Source organism: Aplysia californica, unplaced genomic scaffold (genome assembly GCF_000002075.1).
Source record: "Aplysia californica isolate F4 #8 unplaced genomic scaffold, AplCal3.0 scaffold01205, whole genome shotgun sequence".
NCBI classification, from domain to species: Eukaryota; Metazoa; Mollusca; class Gastropoda; order Aplysiida; family Aplysiidae; genus Aplysia; species Aplysia californica.
In genome coordinates, this window is record NW_004798475.1 from 16195 (window position 1) to 17493 (window position 1299).

A 1299-nucleotide genomic window follows, 5' to 3' on the forward strand; every position below is an offset into this window, starting at 1 on the left:
GGTGTGTCCCGCGCGCTCATATGACCTATGCAGTTGCGAGCGCCGTAAAACACTTTACAAAAAAAAAAAGGAGGGGTCATCCACAACATAAGGGAGAGATTCGAACAGCGCACAACACACACACACGTATATCTCACTCACCAAACTGATGCCCTCGATAGAAAAAATGGCAGTGCCGAAGAACAAGGGGAGATCAGCGAAGGAGCTGAAGGCGGGGCGGGCGGAGACATCAGGAAGGCCTTGAACAATGTACTGGATGATGATCACCAGACCTGGGGAATAATAGACAGTGGAAGACCTTGTCAGTTTGGTAGTCTTTGAACGCTTCACCAGCTGCTTGCACTGTATGCTTCCCGGGATGTTGAGTGAGAATGTTTCGGAGTGTTCTATGGTCTGCTGGGGTAATAATAATACAGTGTAAAGCGCATAGAGCTTGCTGTTGAGTGGGGTTATGCGCTATACAAATGCTATTTATTATTATTATTATTATAATTATAACAATTGTCCTCAAATGTGTCACCGTCGCAAAATGTGTTACCACAGAACAACCATCGCAAAATGTGTCACAATCAGACCTGCCACTCATCTCAATTTAATCAGGATATCCCGATTTTTTGGCCATAAATCTCACACATCCCAATTTCTATCGCATGAATCCTGATTTTTTTGTTCCGTCTGCTGCTCTGAATTTTTCTAAAAACTTTTTCTGCTTTCATATATTTATGGACTGGACACCCCTGGAAAATTAATCTTAAGTCAGCTTGGCAGCAGTCACCCTGGTGATTTGTCTTTAATCCCAATTTTTTTTTCACCCTGACCCCGAATTTTCCCCCTTAAGATCCTGATTTTTAGACTTCATAGAGCGGCAGGCGTGGTCACAACAGAATAACCATCGTAAACTGTGTCATGACATGTTGAAGACATGATGACATAGGGTATAACACTAAGGAGAAACAGAGTCCGTCTAATTCTTTTTAGCAAGAGTTTCATGGCACTTGAAACACAAATAGGTTCTTGAGCAGTTGGAGCTGTTGGTATCATCTTAATTAAAGCTTGTTCATTTGTCTTGCTTTTCATGACAAAATACCCACGCAGTTTGAATAGAAGTCGAGATATTTGTGATTGAAGAAGGTGGGGGTCACCTGGTGTCAGTGATAAACTCTCTCTGTCTGTCTGTCTGTCTGTCTGTCTCTCTCTCTCTCTGTGTGTCTCTCTGTCTCTTTCTCTCTCTCTCTCTTTGTCTCTTTCTCTCTCTCTCTCTGTCTCTTTCTCTCTCTCCCCATTTCTCTCTCTCTCTCT

General features: G+C 42.8%; 1 protein-coding gene across 1 annotated transcript in view; it reads right to left on the reverse strand.

The window, feature by feature from the left end:
- Positions 1-1299, reverse strand: part of LOC101856234 (proton-coupled amino acid transporter 4) — a gene marked incomplete in the record, with an annotated part of 12303 nt that overhangs the window by 4732 nt on the left and 6272 nt on the right. The window contains 1 exon segment of the mRNA XM_013090291.2: positions 142-272. Coding sequence (XP_012945745.2) covers positions 142-272 — 131 coding nt within the window.